This window comes from Salvelinus fontinalis, chromosome 21, assembly GCF_029448725.1.
Source record: "Salvelinus fontinalis isolate EN_2023a chromosome 21, ASM2944872v1, whole genome shotgun sequence".
NCBI classification, from domain to species: Eukaryota; Metazoa; Chordata; class Actinopteri; order Salmoniformes; family Salmonidae; genus Salvelinus; species Salvelinus fontinalis.
The window spans coordinates 132098-150771 of NC_074685.1; the positions used below are offsets into that span (position 1 = coordinate 132098).

General features: G+C 44.0%; 1 protein-coding gene across 1 annotated transcript in view; it reads left to right on the forward strand.

The window, feature by feature from the left end:
• Nucleotides 1-18674, forward strand: part of LOC129819106 (netrin receptor DCC-like) — a 241853-nt gene that overhangs the window by 119959 nt on the left and 103220 nt on the right. Inside the window, exons 15-16 of the mRNA XM_055875675.1 lie at nt 7350-7544; nt 13367-13399. Of these exons, the coding sequence (XP_055731650.1) occupies nt 7350-7544; nt 13367-13399 (228 nt within the window). The remainder of the gene's footprint in view (nt 1-7349; nt 7545-13366; nt 13400-18674) is intronic.

Here is an 18674-nt window from a genome sequence, read left to right on the forward strand (position 1 = left end):
TTTATCTAGTCTATAGTACTATTACTGTCTCCACCCTGGACCCTTTATCTAGTCTATAGTACTATTACTGTCTCCACCCTGGACCCTTTATCTAGTCTATAGTACTGTCTCCACCCTGGACCCTTTATCTAGTCTATAGTACTGTCTCCACCCTGGACCCTTTATCTAGTCTATAGTACTATTACTGTCTCCACCCTGGACCCTTTATCTAGTCTATAGTACTGTCTCCACCCTGGACCCTTTATCTAGTCTATAGTACTGTCTCCACCCTGGACCCTTTATCTAGTCTATAGTACTGTTACTGTCTCCACCCTGGACCCTTTATCTAGTCTATAGTACTGTCTCCACCCTGGACCCTTTATCTAGTCTATAGTACTGTCTCCACCCTGGACCCTTTATCTAGTCTATAGTACTGTTACTGTCTCCACCCTGGACCCTTTATCTAGTCTATAGTACTGTCGCCACCCTGGACCCTTTATCTAGTCTATAGTACTGTTACTGTCTCCATCCTGGACCCTTTATCTAGTCTATAGTACTGTTACTGTCTCCACCCTGGACCCTTTATCTAGTCTATAGTACTGTTACTGTCTCCACCCTGGACCCTTTATCTAGTCTATAGTACTGTCTCCACCCTGGACCCTTTATCTAGTCTATAGTACTGTCTCCAGCCTGGACCCTTTATCTAGTCTATAGTACTGTTACTGTCTCCATCCTGGACCCTTTATCTAATCTATAGTACTGTTACTGTCTCCACCCTGGACCCTTTATCTAGTCTATAGTACTGTCTCCACCCTGGACCCTTTATCTAGTCTATAGTACTGTCTCCACCCTGGACCCTTTATCTAGTCTATAGTACTGTTACTGTCTCCACCCTGGACCCTTTATCTAGTCTATAGTACTGTTACTGTCTCCACCCTGGACCCTTTATCTAGTCTATAGTACTGTTACTGTCTCCACCCTGGACCCTTTATCTAGTCTATAGTACTGTTACTGTCTCCACCCTGGACCCTTTATCTAGTCTATAGTAATGTTACTGTCTCCACCCTGGACCCTTTATCTAGTCTATAGTACTGTCTCCATCCTGGACCCTTTATCTAGTCTATAGTACTGTCTCCACCCTGGACCCTTTATCTAGTCTATAGTACTGTCTCCACCCTGGACCCTTTATCTAGTCTATAGTACTGTTACTGTCTCCACCCCGGACCCTTTATCTAGTCTATAGTACTGTCTCCACCCTGGACCCTTTATCTAGTCTATAGTACTGTCTCCACCCTGGACCCTTTATCTAGTCTATAGTACTGTCTCCACCCTGGACCCTTTATCTAGTCTATAGTACTGTTACTGTCTCCACCCTGGACCCTTTATCTAGTCTATAGTACTGTCTCCACCCTGGACCCTTTATCTAGTCTATAGTACTGTTACTGTCTCCACCCTGGACCCTTTATCTAGTCTATAGTACTGTCTCCACCCTGGACCCTTTATCTAGTCTATAGTACTGTCTCCACCCTGGACCCTTTATCTAGTCTATAGTACTGTCTCCACCCTGGACCCTTTATCTAGTCTATAGTACTGTTACTGTCTCCACCCCGGACCCTTTATCTAGTCTATAGTACTGTCTCCACCCTGGACCCTTTATCTAGTCTATAGTACTGTCTCCACCCTGGACCCTTTATCTAGTCTATAGTACTGTCTCCATCCTGGACCCTTTATCTAGTCTATAGTACTGTTACTGTCTCCACCCTGGACCGTTTATCTAGTCTATAGGACTGTCTCCACCTTGGACCCTTTATCTAGTCTATAGTACTGTCTCCATCCTGGACCCTTTATCTAGTCTATAGTACTGTTACTGTCTCCACCCCGGACCCTTTATCTAGTCTATAATACTGTTACTGTCTCCACCCTGGACCCTTTATCTAGTCTATAGTACTGTCTCCATCCTGGACCCTTTATCTAGTCTATAGTACTGTCTCCACCCTGGACCCTTTATCTAGTCTATAGTACTGTTACTGTCTCCACCCTGGACCCTTTATCTAGTCTATAGTACTGTCTCCACCCTGGACCCTTTATCTAGTCTATAGTACTGTTACTGTCTCCACCCCGGACCCTTTATCTAGTCTATAGTACTGTTACTGTCTCCATCCTGGACCCTTTATCTAGTCTATAGTACTATTACTGTCTACACCCTGGACCCTTTATCTAGTCTATAGTACTGTCTCCACCCTGGACCCTTTATCTAGTCTATAGTACTGTCTCCACCCTGGACCCTTTATCTAGTCTATAGTACTGTTACTGTCTCCACCCTGGACCCTTTATCTAGTCTATAGTACTGTCTCCACCCTGGACCCTTTATCTAGTCTATAGTACTGTGTCCACCCTGGACCCTTTATCTAGTCTATAGTACTGTTACTGTCTCCACCCTGGACCCTTTATCTAGTCTATAGTACTGTTACTGTCTCCACCCTGGACCCTTTATCTAGTCTATAGTACTGTTACTGTCTCCACCCTGGACCCTTTATCTAGTCTATAGTACTGTTACTGTCTCCACCCTGGACCCTTTATCTAGTCTATAGTACTGTCTCCACCCTGGACCCTTTATCTAGTCTATAGTACTGTTACTGTCTCCACCCTGGACCCTTTATCTAGTCTATAGTACTGTTACTGTCTCCACCCTGGACCCTTTATCTAGTCTATAGTACTGTTACTGTCTCCACCCTGGACCCTTTATCTAGTCTATAGTACTATTACTGTCTCCACCCTGGACCCTTTATCTAGTCTATAGTACTGTTACTGTCTCCATCCTGGACCCTTTATCTAGTATATAGTACTATTACTGTCTCCACCCTGGACCCTTTATCTAGTCTATAGTTCTGTCTCCACCCTGGATCCTTTATCTAGTCTAAAGTACTGTTACTGTCTCCACCCTGGACCCTTTATCTAGTCTATAGTACTGTCTCCACCCTGGACCCTTTATCTAGTCTATAGTATTGTTACTGTCTCCACCCTGGACCCTTTATCTAGTCTATAGTACTGTTACTGTCTCCACCCTGGACCCTTTATCTAGTCTATAGTACTGTCTCCACCCTGGACCCTTTATCTAGTCTATAGTACTGTCTCCACCCTGGACCCTTTATCTAGTCTATAGTACTGTTACTGTCTCCACCCTGGACCCTTTATCTAGTCTATAGTACTGTCTCCACCCTGGACCCTTTATCTAGTCTATAGTACTGTTACTGTCTCCACCCTGGACCCTTTATCTAGTCTATAGTACTGTCTCCACCCTGGACCCTTTATCTAGTCTATAGTACTGTCTCCACCCTGGACCCTTTATCTAGTCTATAGTACTGTTACTGTCTCCACCCTGGACCCTTTATCTAGTCTATAGTACTGTCTCCACCCTGGACCCTTTATCTAGTCTATAGTACTGTTACTGTCTCCACCCTGGACCCTTTATCTAGTCTATAGTACTGTTACTGTCTCCACCCTGGACCCTTTATCTAGTCTATAGTACTGTTACTGTCTCCACCCCGGACCCTTTATCTAGTCTATAGTACTGTCTCCACCCTGGACCCTTTATCTAGTCTATAGTACTGTTACTGTCTCCACCCTGGACCCTTTATCTAGTCTATAGTACTGTTACTGTCTCCACCCTGGACCCTTTATCTAGTCTATAGTACTGTCTCCACCCTGGACCCTTTATCTAGTCTATAGTACTGTTACTGTCTCCACCCTGGACCCTTTATCTAGTCTATAGTACTGTTACTGTCTCCACCCTGGACCCTTTATCTAGTCTATAGTACTGTCTCCACCCTGGACCCTTTATCTAGTCTATAGTACTGTTACTGTCTCCACCCCGGACCCTTTATCTAGTCTATAGTACTGTCTCCACCCTGGACCCTTTATCTAGTCTATAGTACTGTTACTGTCTCCACCCTGGACCCTTTATCTAGTCTATAGTACTGTTACTGTCTCCACCCTGGACCCTTTATCTAGTCTATAGTACTGTTACTGTCTCCACCCTGGACCCTTTATCTAGTCTATAGTACTGTTACTGTCTCCACCCCGGACCCTTTATCTAGTCTATAGTACTGTCTCCACCCTGGACCCTTTATCTAGTCTATAGTAGTGTTACTGTCTCCACCCTGGACCCTTTATCTAGTCTATTGTACTGTCTCCACCCTGGACCCTTTATCTAGTCTATAGTACTGTTACTGTCTCCACCCTGGACCCTTTATCTAGTCTATAGTTCTGTTACTGTCTCCATCCTGGACCCTTTATCTAGTCTATAGTACTGTTACTGTCTCCATCCTGGACCCTTTATCTAGTCTATAGTACTGTTACTGTCTCCACCCTGGACCCTTTATCTAGTCTATAGTACTGTCTCCATCCTGGACCCTTTATCTAGTCTATAGTACTGTTACTGTCTCCACCCTGGACCCTTTATCTAGTCTATAGTACTGTTACTGTCTCCACCCTGGACCCTTTATCTAGTCTATAGTACTGTTACTGTCTCCACCCTGGACCCTTTATCTAGTCTATAGTACTGTTACTGTCTCCATCCTGGACCCTTTATCTAGTCTATAGTACTGTTACTGTCTCCACCCTGGACCCTTTGTCTAGTCTATAGTACTGTTACTGTCTCCACCCTGGACCCTTTATCTAGTCTATAGTACTGTCTCCATCCTGGACCCTTTATCTAGTCTATAGTACTGTTACTGTCTCCACCCTGGACCCTTTATCTAGTCTATAGTACTGTTACTGTCTCCACCCTGGACCCTTTATCTAGTCTATAGTACTGTTACTGTCTCCACCCTGGACCCTTTATCTAGTCTATAGTACTGTTACTGTCTCCATCCTGGACCCTTTATCTAGTCTATAGTACTGTTACTGTCTCTACCCTGGACCCTTTGTCTAGTCTATAGTACTGTTACTGTCTCCACCCTGGACCCTTTATCTAGTCTATAGTACTGTTACTGTCTCCACCCTGGACCCTTTATCTAGTCTATAGTACTATTACTGTCTCCACCCTGGACCCTTTATCTAGTCTATATTTCTGTCTCCATCCTGGACCCTTTATCTAGTCTATAGTACTGTTACTGTCTCCATCCTGGACCCTTTATCTAGTCTATAGTACTGTTACTGTCTCCACCCTGGACCCTTTATCTAGTCTATAGTTCTGTCTCCACCCTGGACCCTTTATCTAGTCTATAGTTCTGTTACTGTCTCCACCCTGGACCCTTTATCTAGTCTATAGTACTGTCTCCATCCTGGACCCTTTATCTAGTCTATAGTTCTGTTACTGTCTCCATCCTGGACCCTTTATCTAGTCTATAGTTCTGTTACTGTCTCCACCCTGGACCATTTATCTAGTCTATAGTACTGTTACTGTCTCCACCCTGGACCCTTTATCTAGTCTATAGTTCTGTTACTGTCTCCATTCTGGACCCTTTATCTAGTCTATAGTACTGTTACTGTCTCCACCCTGGACCCAAGCACTACCCTCCCATTCTCCCATAGAAGACCCATAGTCCTCCTCCCCCTCCCTTCTTCTCCTTCTCCACCCCTCCCTCCCTCCCTCTCCTCCCTTCCTCTCCTCCCTTCCCTTCCTCTCCTCCCCTCCTCCTCCTCCTCCTCCTCCTCCTCCTCCTCCTCCTTCCCTCCTCCCCCCCTCCTCCTCAACCTCCATTCCTCTCTTCCCCTCCTCCCCCTCCATTCCTCTCCTCCCGTCCTCTTCTTCCTCCACTCTACCCCCCTTTTCCTCCCCTATTCCCCCCTCCCCCATCCTCTCCTTCTCCTCTCCTCCCCTCCTCCAGTCCTCTCCTCTCCTCGATGTTGTAAATCAGTCTCCAGTAATGATCCTGATGACTACTGAAGTCAGACTACGGCCAGTAGAGTGCTCCCTGCGGACAGAGCTGTGTGGTGGATGGATACTGTTTCCTTGTTTCCTGCTCAACCACACTAACTATGTGGGACCACAGTCAGTCAATCTGTCCTTTGGGACACAGTCAGTCAATCTGTCCTTTGGGAAGCAGTCAGTCAAATACCAGGCTTCTACTGCAATCTTTAAAGAGTGGACAGAGTGGACTGAGTGGTGCAGTACACTGTTTTAAGGCTGAATGACCTGGAGGGTATCGGGTTATCTCTGCTCATCGTACTGAATGACCTTTAGGGTATCAGGTTATCTCTGCTCATCGTACTGAATGACCTGGAGGGTATCGGGTTATCTCTGCTCATCGTACTGAATGACGTTTAGGGTATCAGGTTAGCTCTGCTCATCATACTGAATGACCTGGAGGGTATCGGGTTATCTCTGCTCATCGTACTGAATGACCTTTAGGGTATCAGGTTATCTCTGCTCATCGTACTGAATGACCTGGAGGGTATCGGGTTATCTCTGCTCATCGTACTGAATGACGTTTAGGGTATCAGGTTAGCTCTGCTCATCATACTGAATGACCTTGAGGGTATCAGGTTATCTCTGCTCATCGTACTGAATGACCTTTAGGGTATCAGGTTATCTCTGCTCATCGTACTGAATTACCTTTAGGGTATCAGGTTATCTCTGCTCATCGTACTGAATGACCTTTAGGGTATCAGGTTAGCTCTGCTCATCATACTGAATGACCTTTAGGCTATCAGGTTATCTCTGCTAATCGTACTGAATGACCTTTAGGGTACCAGGTTATCTGTGCTCATCGTACTGAATGGACCTTTAGGGTATCAGGTTATCTCTGCTCATCGTACTGAATGACGTTTAGGGTATCAGGTTATCTCTGCTCATCATACTGAATTACCTTTAGGGTATCAGGTTATCTCTGCTCATCGTACTGAATTACCTTTAGGGTATCAGGTTATCTCTGCTCATCATACTGAATGACGTATCCTGCACTACACCCTGGATAAGAACATGCCTAATAGATGACTGGGTAATGGAGTCTATTGTGTGTTACCTTTCATCTCTACCAGGCTATATGCTGTACGGACATGCCTATAGATGACTGGGTTACGGTTAGGGTTAATCGGTCTTCCTCTGTGTGTTGTTTCTCTACCAGGCTATATCCTGTACTACACCCTGGACAAGAACATGCCTATAGATGACTGGGTTACGGTTAGGGTTAATCGGTCATCCTCTGTGTGTTGTTTCTCTACCAGACTATATCCTGTACTACACCCTGGATAAGAACATGCCTATAGATGACTGGGTTATGGTTAGGGTTAATCGGTCTTCCTCTGTGTGTTGTTTCTCTACCAGGCTATATCCTGTACTACACCCTGGACAAGAACATGCCTATAGATGACTGGGTTACGGTTAGGGTTAATCAGCCTTCCTCTGTGTGTTGTTTCTCTACCAGGCTATATCCTGTACTACACCCTGGACAAGAACATGCCTATAGATGACTGGGTAATGGAGAGTATCAGTGGAGACCGTCTAACCCACCAGGTGATGGACCTGAACCTGGACACCGTCTACTACTTCAGGATCCAGGCTAAGAATGCCAAGGGAGTGGGTCCCCTGTCAGACCCCATCCACTTCAGGACTAACAAAGGTACGGGATAACTAGCTAGCTCACATCCAGTCCTGTTAACTATCTTCTCCCCTGTTAGACCCCATCCACTTCAGGACTAACAAAGGTACGGGATGACTAGCTAGCTCACATCCAGTCCTGTTAACTACCTTCTCCTCTGTCAGACCCCATCCACTTCAGGACTAACAAAGGTACGGGATAACTAGCTAGCTCACATCCAGTCCTGTTAACTACCTTCTCCCCTGTTAGACCCCATCCACTTCAGGACTAACAAAGGTACGGGATGACTAGCTAGCTCACATCCAGTCCTGTTAACTACCTTCTCCCCTGTCAGACCCCATCCACTTCAGGACTAACAAAGGTACGGGATGACTAGCTAGCTCACATCCAGTCCTGTTAACTACCTTCTCCTCTGTCAGACCCCATCCACTTCAGGACTAACAAAGGTACGGGATAACTAGCTAGCTCACATCCAGTCCTGTTAACTACCTTCTCCTCTGTCAGACCCCATCCACTTCAGGACTAACAAAGGTACGGGATGACTAGCTAGCTCACATCCAGTCCTGTTAACTACCTTCTCCCCTGTCAGACCCCATCCACTTCAGGACTAACAAAGGTACGGGATGAGCAGTCTTTTTCACAGTTACTTTCAGCCTATCAGTTAACTACCTTCTCCCCTGTCATCCTCACATCCAGTCCTGTTAACTACCTTCTCCCCTCTCATCCTCACATCCAGCCCTGATTCCCAGTTGGAAGAGTCTCTCTGTTTATTTTCTCTTGATTCTGGCCATCCTCCAACCAGGATGTATTTATGGACCCATCCACACCTGTTATTCCCAGCTAGCCTCTGACATGATTTCCTTCCACCCAGCATGTTTTGCATGTAAATAAACAATCAATAATATTGGCCACCCTTGGTACTTTGGTGTGTAGGCTTGCGGTGTAGTTTACAGTGCCTTCAGAACCTATTCGTAGTATTTATAATGAACCAATTCCACATTTTGTTGTGTTACGACCTAATTTCAAAATGGATGTAATAAAACGTGTTCTCACCCGTCTACACAATACCCGATAATGACAAAGTGAAAACATGATTTTAGAAATGTTTGCAAATGTTTTGAAAATTAAATACAGAAAATATCAAATTTTATATAAGTATTCATCAGCCCTGAGTTGATGCTTTGTAGAAGCATCTTTGTCAGCGATTACAGCTATGAGTCTTTCAGGGTAAGTCTCTAAGAGATTTTCACTCCTGGATTGCGCAACATTTGCCCATTATAATCTGGTTGTTGATCATTTCTAGACAACCATATTCAGGTCTTACCATAGATTTTCAAGTGGATTTCAGTCAAAACTGTAACTCAGCCACTCAGGGACAATCACTGTCTTCTTGGTAAGCAACTCCAGTGTAGATTTGAACTTGTGTTTTAGGTTATTTTCCTGCTGAAAGGTGAATTTGTCTCCCAGTGTCTGGTGGAAAGCAGACTGAACCAGGTTTTCCTCTAGGATTTAGCCTGTGCTTAGCTCCATTCAGTTTCTTTCTTATCCTGAAAAACGACCCAGTCCTTAACGACAACAAGCATACCCATAACATGATGCAGCCACCACTATGCTTGAAAATATGGAGAGTGGTACTCAGTAATGTGTTGTATTAGATTTGCCCCAAACATAACACTTTGTATTCAGGACAAAAGTGAATTGCTTTGCCACATTTTTTGCAGTATTCCTTTAGTGCCTTGTTGCAAACAGGATGCATGTTTTGGAATATTTGTATTCTGTACTGGCTTCCTTCTTTCCACTCTGTCAATTAGGTTAGTTTTGTGGAGTAACTACAATGTTGTTGATCCATCCTCAGTTTTCTCCCATCACAGCCATTAAACTCTCTCACTGTTTTCAAGTCACCATTGGCCTCATGGTGAAATCCCTGAATGGTTTCCTTCCTCTCCAGCAACTGAGTTAGGAAGGACACCCCTACCTTTGTAATAACTGGGTGTATTGATACACCATACAAAGTGTAATTGATAACTTCACCATGCTCAAAGGGATATTCAATGTCTGCTTTTGTATTTTTTTGATCTAACAGTAGGTGCTCTTCTTCGCGATGCTCTGGAAAACCTCATTGGTCTTTGTGGTTGAATCTGTGTTTGAAATTCACTGCTCGACTGAGGGACCTTACAGATAATTGTATGTGTGGGGTACAGAGATGAGGTAGTCATTCAAAAAATTATGTTAAACACTATTATTGCATGCAACTTATTGTGTGACTTGTTAAGCAAAGTTTTACTTCTGAACTTATTTAGGCTTGACATAACAAGTGGGGTTAAATAATTATTGACATTTCAGCTTTTAATTCCACTTTGATGTTATGGGGTATTCTGTGTAGGCGAATGACAATAAAATCTACATGTAATCCATTTTAAATTCAGGCTGTAACACAACAAAATGTGGAAAATGTCAAGGAGTGTGAATAATTTCTGAAGTTAGATCCAGTCGCGTTAGCACACTGTTTGTCTTCATCACTGTAGGTCAATGGAAACGAGCTAACGCTGTGCTAATGCTACTTCATCACTGTAGGACAATGGAAATGTACTAACGCTAATTCATCACTGTAGGTTAAGGGAAACGTGCTAACGCTGTTCTAATGCTACTTCATCACTGTAGGACAATGGAAATGTACTAACGCTAATTCATCACTGTAGGTTAAGGGAAACGTGCTAACGCTGTGCTAATGCTACTTCATCGCTGTAGGTTAAGGGAAACGAGCTAATGCTGTGCTAATACTACTTCATCGCTGTAGGTTAAGGGAAATGAGCTAATGCTGTGCTAATGCTACTTCATCGCTGTAGGTTAAGGGAAATGAGCTAATGCTGTGCTAATGCTACTTCATCGCTGTAGGTTAAGGGAAATGAGCTAACGCTGTGCTAATGCTACTTCATCACTGTAGGTTAAGGGAAACGTGCTAATGCTGTGCAATTGCTACTTCGTCACTGTAGGTTAAGGGAAACGAGCTAACGCTGTGCTAATGCTACTTCATCACTGTAGGTTAAGGGAAAAAGTGCTAATGCTACTTTATAACTGTAGGTCAAGGGAAACGGGCCAAAGCTGTGCTAATGCTACTTCATCACTGTAGGTCAAAGGAAACGAGCTAATGCCGTGCTAATGCTACTTCATCACTGTAGGTCAAGGGAAACGAGCTAACGCTAAGTAGCGTCTCCCCCCGCTAATCTAGTCATGCAGGAGAAAATTATTTATTGTGCTGTTTAGCATCTGTTGCACACAGTGAACGGGGACGTCCCAAGTGGATCCTCTGGGGCTAGTTTAACAGCATATCATGGGCCAGTGTTCATAAAGCATATCAGAGTGCTGACCTAGGATCAGTTTTGCCTTTATACATATATGATTATGAGATGATTAGACAATGGGGATCTGATCCTAGATCAGCGCTCCTATTTTTATAACGCTTTAAGAATACGGTCTCTAGTTAAATACTGGTAATCAAGCTCAGATATCTGATCTATTATCATACTGTCTGTCTGCTTACATGGCAATGAACATTTACAGTAAATGATAGAGAACCTCTGTTTACAAGTTTTCAATATGAATCATTGTTATTATGTCTTACTGTAGTTGAGCTGTCAGAATTTTTATTTATTTAATTGCTAGTCTGCATTTATACATGTCATTCTCCTCAGTTCACTTCTGTGGGTGTTTCAGTGCTTTGAGCCGTTTGGATCCTATTGAGGGAGCACATGAAGGGAAAAGGAGATTTTAGAGTGTCGATCAAATCGAATAAAATAAGAGACAAGAGACAACAAAAAATACTATTTATTACACACTATTCATATACACATGTTGTTATATACAGTACAGTTACATAACATTTTTTAGATAGAAGAGAGGCACTGTGAGACAAGATGTTATGTATCTGTTTTTTGAAAGGTAACCTGCTTTTTGTTGCCTGAGTAACCTCTGGTGGCAGAGCATTCCACCATCGCATGGCTCTATACATAACTAAGCGACGCATTAAATCTGTTTTGGGGGGGTTTGGCTACAGTGAAGAAACCCATCTGGTGCTGTATGTCTGTTGGAAGCGTATGCAAATAGACACACAAATGTTTCATAGAAAGACTGGAAGAAAAAGTAGTCCATTTTCTCCTCAACCTTCGACTGTAAAAGACATTGATGCATGTTGTAGATGTTAGTTCTGAGGGGGCAGGTTGTTGGATCGAATCCCCGAGCCGACAAGTTAAAACATCTGTCGTTCTGCAACTGAACAAGGCAGTTAACCCACTGTTCCCCGGTAGGCCGTCATTGTAAATAAGAATGTGTTCTTAACTGACTTGCCTAGTTAAATAAAGGTAAAAAAAAAAATTTAAGGGCAAGGCGTGTTGCTCTGTTTTGAGCCAGCTGCAGGTTTTCTATGTCTTTCTTTGCTGTACCTGACCATATTACCAGAACGTAATCAAGATGGGACAAGACCAGATCCTGAACAACTAGTACAGTGGATCTTTGTGTTAAAATCGCAGATATTATTATTTTATTTTTTTACAACAGACATACCATCTTCACAACAACTTTGTCAATATGACTCGACCATTGTAACTGACCATCCAATGTTGCTGCTAGGAGTTCAGCTTCTCCAACGTGTTCAATGGTTAGACCTTTTTACGTACAACTCCAGTTGAGGTTAAAGTCTAAGAGAATGTTTTGAACCTAAAACCTTTGGTTTTTAGAAGTATATTTAAGACCAGTTTACTGTTAATTACTCATTCTGACAATGACCGTAACTAAGAGTTTCAGTGAGCTCACTGGCTGTAGGAGCCGATGTGTAGAGTGTACAATCATCAGCTTGTAAAGTGATGTTAGCTTCTCGTTGGACAAGTGGCGTATCAAAATAGAGAAGAGTAACGGCCCAAGGGAGCTGCCTTGAGGGACACCGCACTGTACATATCTAAAGTTAGAGAAGCTTCCATTAAAGAATAATGGAATTCTACTTATTCTACTGGATAAATAACTCTCCAACCATGTGATGGCAGGTGATATAAAGCCATATCAAATTAGTTTTTTCAATAACACAATTTCTGATCAATAATATCAAAGGCTGCACTGAAATTTAACAATACAGCTCCAACTATCATCTTGTTATTAATTTCCTTTAGCCAATCATCAGTCATCTGTGTCAGTGCGGTACAAGTTGAGTGCCCGTCCGGATATGCATGTTGAAAGGCACTTGTTCTTTAAAAAAAAAACTTGCATCGTATTTGTTTCAAACACAATTATCTCCGTCAGTTTACGAAGAACAGGCAGCAAACTAATTGGGTGGCTGTTAGAGACAGGAAATGGTGCTTTACTATATTTAGGTAGTGGAATTAGTTTAGCTGCCTTCGACAAACGTTCCTTTAGGCTTCGGTTAAAGACATTGCAAATCGTGGTGGATGATAGTCTGGTACCATTCTCAATAGTTTTCCATCTAGGTTGTCTATACCAGGTGGTGTATCATTATTGATGGATAGAAAATGTTTTTCCACCTGTTTCCCCACAAACTTGACCACATTTTAATTATTAGATCTTCAATACAGAAATATGAGCAGTGAGCATCACACACCCCATCTCTCGGGCTCTGTCATATTCTCTCTCTCTCATATTCTCTCTCTCTCTCTCTCTCCACCCCTTGGCAATCTTCACCACTAAATTATTTGTTATCTCTCTTTCGCTCTCTCTCCCTCTCCCCCCCCTCTTTCTCTATCCTCCCTCTTTTTCTCTCCCCCATCTTTCTTTCCCCCTCTCTCTCTCTCTTTCTCTCTCCCTCCCTCCCTCTATTCCTCTCTCCCTCTCTCTTTCAGTGGAACATCCAGACAAGATGGCCAACGATCAAGGTAAGAAGCCACACACAAACACAGACCCACACAAACACAGACCCACACAGACTGCCACATGAATGATTCTGCCATTTGTAACCATTAACATCTCCATAATTGCACTGCATTCCTATGGGGACCGAAATACCAGAAGTGTTATAATGGCACTGCTTTCATACGGGGACAGATAGACTAGAACTGTTTATCCGTACTCCCTCTGACATCACTTCTAGCAGGTGAAGGGTACTAAGGCCTAGTTATCTTCAGGGAACAGGGAATGAAGGCCAATTAGCTGGCTGTTTTAATAAAGAATTACCACCCTGAAAAAAAAAAAAAAAAAAAAAAATCTCTTTTTGTCCCCTCTTTCTCTCGCCCCTCTCAAATTAAAACGTGAAAACAGACGTGCCTTCTCTCACCGCTGATAATTCCCCGTTAGAAAATCTCAATTGGACATGTGTTTCTAAATTCAACCCTTGGAGTGGTAAATTGTCTTAGTAGAGAAAGGTGGTGGGGGGTTGAGAGGTGCGGAGGCACCTTTTGCTATTTTTTAAAGATAATAGCGGGTGTTGCATGTCAGAGGCCTGCAGTCATTTCACTTGGTGCGTGCCAAATGGTACCCTACAAAAAAAACGTTTTGAGGTGCACTACTTCCGATTAGAACCCCTATGGGCATTGGTCTATAGTAGTGCACTACCCCTATGGGCCCTAGTCTAAAGTAGTGCACTACCCCTATGGGCCCTAGTCTAAAGTAGTGCACTACCCCTATGGGCCCTGGTCTAAAGTAGTGCACTACCCCTATGGGCCTTGGTCTATAGTAGTGCACTACCCCTATGGGCCCTGGTCTAAAGTAGTGCACTACCCCTATGGGCCCTGGTCTATAGTAGTGCACTACCCCTATGGGCCCTGGTCTAAAGTAGTGCACTACCCCTATGGGCCTTGGTCTATAGTAGTGCACTACCCCTATGGGCCCTAGTCTAAAGTAGTGCACTACCCCTATGGGCCCTAGTCTAAAGTAGTGCACTACCCCTATGGGCCTTGGTCTATAGTAGTGCACTACCCCTATGGGCCCTAGTCTAAAGTAGTGTACTACCCCTATGGGCCCTAGTCTAAAGTAGTGCACTACCCCTATGGGCCCTGGTTTAAAGTAGTACACTACCGCTATGGGCCCTAGTCTAAAGTAGTGCACTACCCCTATGGGCCCTAGTCTAAAGTAGTGCACTACCCCTATGGGCCCTAGTCTAAAGTAGTGCACTACCCCTATGGGCCCTAGTCTAAAGTAGTGCACTACCCCTATGGGCCCTGGTTTAAAGTAGTACACTACCGCTATGGGCCCTAGTCTAAAGTAGTGCACTACCCCTATGGGCCCTGGTCTAAAGTAGTGCACTACCCCTATGGGCCCTGGTCTAAAGTAGTGCACTACCCCTATGGGCCCTAGTCTAAAGTAGTGCACTACCCCTATGGGCCCTAGTCTAAAGTAGTGCACTACCCCTATGGGCCCTAGTCTAAAGTAGTGCACTACCCCTATGGGCCCTGGTCTAAAGTAGTGCACTACATAGGGAATAGGGTGCTATTTTGGAACGTAACCACTGGCCATGGCCTAATACCCATATGTGTGTCCTAAATAGTAGGCCGTTTGAGTATGCGGGAAAATAAAATAAAAGTTTAATATTGTAATATACATTCTATACATAGGCCATAAATAGTATGTAACATTTCTTAAATCGAGTAAACTTTTTTTAAATGCCCGGATGTCCTACTCATTTCAGCGTTGACAACAGCTGATCAAATTAGACATGGGGGGAGGGGGGGGGGGGTGCTACGAATGGCGGGACACCAACGCAATCAGAGTATAGTTGAAATGCCCGGATGTCCTACTCATTTCTGCGTTGACAACAGCTGATCAAATTAGACATGGGGGGAGGGGGGGGGGGGTGCTACGAATTGCGGGACACCAACGCAATCAGAGTATAGTTGAAATGCCAGGATGTCCTACTCATCTCAGATCTTCATCTGAGTGGAATTAGATAAACACTTTCCCACAATGCATTGAACGAGGTGGGCTGCTAGTGATGGGCTCTAGTTCTGTTCATGGAACCAAGAACACAACTAGGCTACTTAATTGAGAAGATGCCCGAAGCTTCTGAACGTGGGGTTCAAAAGTAGGTTACCTAGTGTTTTGTTTTCTTTATTAAAATGACCACAGTATTGCATGGTAAGGCTCCATCTTGGAAAACAGAAGTATTTTCTATTTGATTTTTTTTTCCGAAAGTGGATTTCTCTTTTCTCATTGAAAAGTGTTATATTGTTATATTGACCTTCCTCAGAGCTTTTGAAAACTAAATAGTCAACTATTTTTTGGGGGGTGGATTTCTGAATTTTTTTTGTCGGCAGCGGGGATTCTGGATGTGGCTGGCTGTGTTATTGATGTCATGTTTATCAAACCATTTGATTTGAATGGATTGGTTTAGTATTGTAAGCTAGGCAACCTTATTTCATGATTTAATTTATGGATCAAGCCTTTAGCAGTCAGTCTGATCTCCGTCCCCAACGATCAGTGATTTGGTTTATAATGTTGCTGTCCAGCAGTTCTGAGTCTGCGTTGCGTCCGACCGTCCACTTTAGTTTCTATGCAATGTCCTTTTGATTTGATCACTTGAAAAGTGTTGGTGTGTGTACTAGGTTATTGAATTTTATTTATTTATATATGTTACAGCATTTTGGTTTCACTAATACATATGGTAAAAAAGGAACCAAATGATCTGTTTCTGTCTTCAGACCTTTTTTAAATAGGATAGATGGACTATATGGTCTACAGTATAGGTGAAATGTGATAGTCTGCCTATAACCAGCCTGAGTAGGACTATAACCAGCCTGAGGAGGTCTATAACCAGCTTGAGGAGGTCTATAACCAGCCTGAGGAGGTCTATAACCAGCCTGAGGAGGTCTATAACCAGCCTGAGGAGGTCTATAACCAGTCTGAGGAGGTCTATAACCAGCCTGAGGAGGTCTATAACCAGCCTGAGGAGGTCTATAACCAGCCTGATGAGGTCTATAACCAGCCTGAGGAGGTCTATAACCAGCCTGAGGAGGCCTATAACCAGTCTGAGGAGTTCTATAACCAGCCTGAGGAGGCCTATAACCAGTCTGAGGAGTTCTATAACCAGCCTGAGGAGGCCTATAACCAGCCTGAGGAGGCCTATAACCAGTCTGAGGAGGCCTATAACCAGCCCGAGGAGGTCTATAACCAGCCCGAGGAGGTCTATAACCAGCCTGAGTAGGTCTATAACCAGCCTGAGCAGGTCTATAACTAGCCTGAGCAGGCCTATAACCAGCCTGAGCAGGCCTATAACCAGCCTGAGCAGGCCTATAACCAGCCTGAGCAAGCCTATAACCAGCCTGAGCAGGCCTATAACCAGCCTGAGGAGGTCTATAACCAGCCTGAGCAGGTCTATAACCAGCCTGAGGAGGTCTATAAGCAGCCTGAGCAAGTCTATAACCAGCCTGAGGAGGTCTATAACCAGCTTGAACAGGTCTATAACCAGCCTGAGGAGGTCTATAACCAGCCTGATGAGGTCTATAACCAGCCTGAGCAGGTCTATAACCAGCCTGATGAGGCCTATAACCAGCCTGAGTAGGTCTATAACCAGCCTGAGGAGGTCTATAACCAGCCTGAGCAGGTCTATAACCAGCCTGAGGAGGCCTATAACCAGCCTAATGAGGCCAATAACTACATTAGGTTGAATGTGATGGTCTGTCTATAACCGGGTCAGTCATAGCAGTATGATAGGTGTTGTTTTACAGGGTCAGCCATAGTAGTATGATAGGTGTTGTTTTACAGGGTCAGTCATAGTAGTATGATAGGTGTTGTTTTACAGGGTCAGTCATAGTAGTATGATAGGTGTTGTTTTACAGGGTCAGTCATAGTAGTATGATAGGTGTTGTTTTACAGGGTCAGTCATAGTAGTATGATAGGTGTTGTTTTACAGGGTCAGTCATAGTAGTATGATAGGTGTTGTTTTACAGGGTCAGTCATAGTAGTATGATAGGTGTTGTTTTACAGGGTCAGTCATAGTAGTATGATAGGTGTTGTTTTACAGGGTCAGTCATAGTAGTATGATAGGTGTTGTTTTACAGGGTCAGTCATAGTAGTATGATAGGTGTTGTTTTACAGGGTCAGTCATAGTAGTATGATAGGTGTTGTTTTACAGGGTCAGTCATAGTAGTATGATAGGTGTTGTTTTACAGGGTCAGTCATAGTAGTATGATAGGTGTTGTTTTACAGGGTCAGTCATAGTAGTATGATAGGTGTTGTTTTACAGGGTCAGTCATAGTAGTATGATAGGTGTTGTTTTACAGGGTCAGTCATTGTAATACACCATCCCTGAAGCAATTCTCTCTCTCACACGTGGACACAGACACGCACACACAACGGGCTCTCACACTTGCCTGGTTACCCAGACTCCTTGCTCCGGCCAAACGCTACGCCGCCCACAGGCGTTAGTTTCTTCTCTGAGTACCTCCCTGACCCTTCCCCTAATGCCAATGCATTGGGAGCCTTCTGATTGGTCCAGAAACCGATGGGTGGGGCCAGCGCCTGAACACACACGGCTAAGACGGCGGTGTGAAAACTCGTCATATGGTTTTGATACTGTAATTGGTTAAAAACAATCCATTTGCTGATTACTTTGTTTTGTACAAGGCGCCTCGTGTCCATCGTCATCTTAAACAACTTCAATGATGGAAGTCTCTGACTGAAGTCTGTGGTGAACCACTGAGTCATCAGGCTACTCTCAGACTGAAGTCTGTAATGAACCACTGAGTCATCAGAATACTCTCAGACTGAAGTCTGTAGTGAACCACTGAGTCATCAGGCTACTCTCAGACTGAAGTCTGTGGTGAACCACTGAGTCATCAGGCTACTCTCAGACTGAAGTCTGTAGTGAACCACTGAGTCATCAGGCTACTCTCAGACTGAAGTCTGTGGTGAACCACTGAGTCATCAGGCTACTCTCAGACTGACGTCTGTGATGAATCACTGAGTCATCAGGCTACTCTCAGACTGAAGTCTGTAGTGAACCACTGAGTCATCAGGCTACTCTCAGACTGAAGTCTGTACTGAACCACTGAGTCACCAGGCTACTCTCAGACTGAAGTCTGTGGTGAACCACTGAGTCATCAGGCTACTCTCAGACTGAAGTATGTGGTGAATCACTGAGTCATCAGGCTACTCTCAGACTGAAGTCTGTAGTGAACCACTGAGTCATCAAGCTACTCTCTGACTTAAGTCTGTGGT